Genomic DNA, 2,215 nt, shown 5'->3' on the forward strand with positions numbered 1-2,215 from the left:
ACACTATCAAAGCAAGTCATGCATCCATACGACACTGTCTTGTATAGAATACCTCAAAGTTACTGGGTGACAAGTGTCGACATAGAGTTGGAGGGTTCAGCTTCTTGCTCTGCTACAGTCGTCTCAGTCAAATGCAGTGACATACAACAAGGCAGCAGCATCTCAATGGACGAAGTCTTCAAATCTGATTACATTTATCTCGAAGAGGGTTCCGTCATTAGCCTCCTAATGAACGATGTAGAGTCAATGGGTACTTTGTCTTGCTCTCCTTATTATGCTTACATTTTCAACGACCATCAATCTGCTAACGATAACGCTGACAATAATTTTGAAGATCTAGCCTGTGCTCATCCTCCAGACAATGCATGGTGCATAAGACTCATCAACGATAGTGGTGGGGCTCAATTTATCTCACCGTCATCAAGCTATTATTTCATTCGCTGTGACAGAGGACCAGAATGTGACATAGTCGACTCCATTCACCTCAATGTCAGTCAGTATAATATCATGCCTAGCAAAGAGTTTGAGATTGGCTCTGTGATGATTCGAACACATGATAGTGAGAAAAGGCTCAAATTAAGAGACGAGACTTTTAGTCCGTACTCTTTCATAGAAGAGGAAGTATGTCTTCTGATGCAGCTGTCAGACTCATCACAGTGCGAAGATGGGGAACCCCCTATTTATCATGTAGCATTTGTAGGGTCACCAGCAAGAAGATACGACATGATATTTCATCCATTTTTAATATTATTTCTGATACTAGTGGTATCTATAGTAACCCTCAGCATTTTCTATTGTTATACTAAATTTTGTAATAAGTAAACCCCCTTGTGTACTCATTTCATTTGGCTCATTAGATGAAGCATTACATATTTAAATCACTTCATTGGTTTCTAAACAGTCCATAATGGGTAGAGGTAATTTCTTTACAAACATAAAAATGCAGTGGGTGGTAGGAGTTGCCATAAATACTAGCTGCCAGCTGCCAACTGAAAGTGTGCACTCCTTCACATCATCACAAATGGCAAAGGCAGCAGTAGAGAAAGAGCCTGGCTGTACACTAGTAATTGTCAATCCAGCAACCCACTCCAACAGTAAGTACAACTTATTGTGACTATAATATGAATAGCTCACAGCTACAGGCCAGGATCCAGACTATGTGAATTCGACAGCAAACCCATTATATGATCTGGTAGACAAAGATGATTCAGTATTTCATGACTATGTTAATGTTGACATTTGCGTACAAAACTCCAATGAAGTAATCTATGATAACCTCATAAATCGTGCTGATGAGCATATCTATGAAAATACGGCCATAAATCAAGAAAATACAAATAATGAATCTGTTGATGGAGCAGGGGAAGATGAGAATGAACCAACAGTAGAGGTACATGTACATGTTGAGCAGCATGGAGATGAAAGTTCCACAGATTGTAAGTTATAATAATAATCATAAATTCATTTTTAACTTTATCTATTTTACTCAATCCTAATATAATATAGTGCCAGAACTTGAACCCACACATCTAGTGAATGTATTTTTGAATAGTGACATCACAGTTGGAACTCTGAACACTTTACGTGTTATGCTCCAAGTTTCAAGGGCTAGACTACCAAGTGATAATAGTCTAGCAATGCAGGCAATGGAAGTGATTAGTGCATGGGTAGATGAGCATCCAGAAATATCGCTGCAGGAAAAGCACAGAATACTAGCTGATCATTTGAGAAGTCTAGAGCTGAACTACTTGATACCAAAACTCCGTGGGGAGGAAAGATTCATTGGAGCTGGTATGAATGCATAAAAGAAATATTAACAAGCATGATCACACTTTCTATTCAATAGATCCCCAAGGAATTACAAATTATTTAAGAGATGTTACAAGGACTTTCTCCACAAGCCAGGCTCGTGAGTTTGGACGGTCCTTGAAGCTAAGCAAGAAGAAAATTGAAACAATATCTCGTAGCACAGGAGCAACAACAGGGATGGAACTGGTCCTGCAAATATTTGATCACGTCAACCGAAACAACACTCACCTTAATGGACCCTTAATGAGCGAGATAGAAGAATCCCCCCCTGCAGCTGCTAAGCTCAACACCAACCCAACAAGGGGAACATTGAGGAAATACCATAATAGGCTAGGTACATCACAATACTAGCAGTATTGCATTACATAATGAACCTATTTGCATATACATTAATTATAGGCTGCTG

General features: G+C 39.2%; 1 protein-coding gene across 1 annotated transcript; it reads left to right on the plus strand.

The window, feature by feature from the left end:
- Positions 1 to 887: 887 nt before the first annotated feature.
- On the plus strand, positions 888 to 2,143 carry LOC109591585 (uncharacterized; the record flags this gene model as incomplete). The annotated part of the gene is made up of 4 exons (XM_020007294.1): positions 888 to 1,094; positions 1,137 to 1,436; positions 1,507 to 1,791; positions 1,847 to 2,143. Coding segments are annotated over exons 1-4 (1,069 nt in total), but the record flags the coding sequence as incomplete, so codon positions are not given.
- Positions 2,144 to 2,215: the final 72 nt, after the last annotated feature.

The sequence above is a fragment of the Amphimedon queenslandica genome, unplaced genomic scaffold (genome assembly GCF_000090795.2).
Source record: "Amphimedon queenslandica unplaced genomic scaffold, v1.1 AMPQUscaffold_7777_Cont20275, whole genome shotgun sequence".
NCBI classification, from domain to species: domain Eukaryota; kingdom Metazoa; phylum Porifera; class Demospongiae; order Haplosclerida; family Niphatidae; genus Amphimedon; species Amphimedon queenslandica.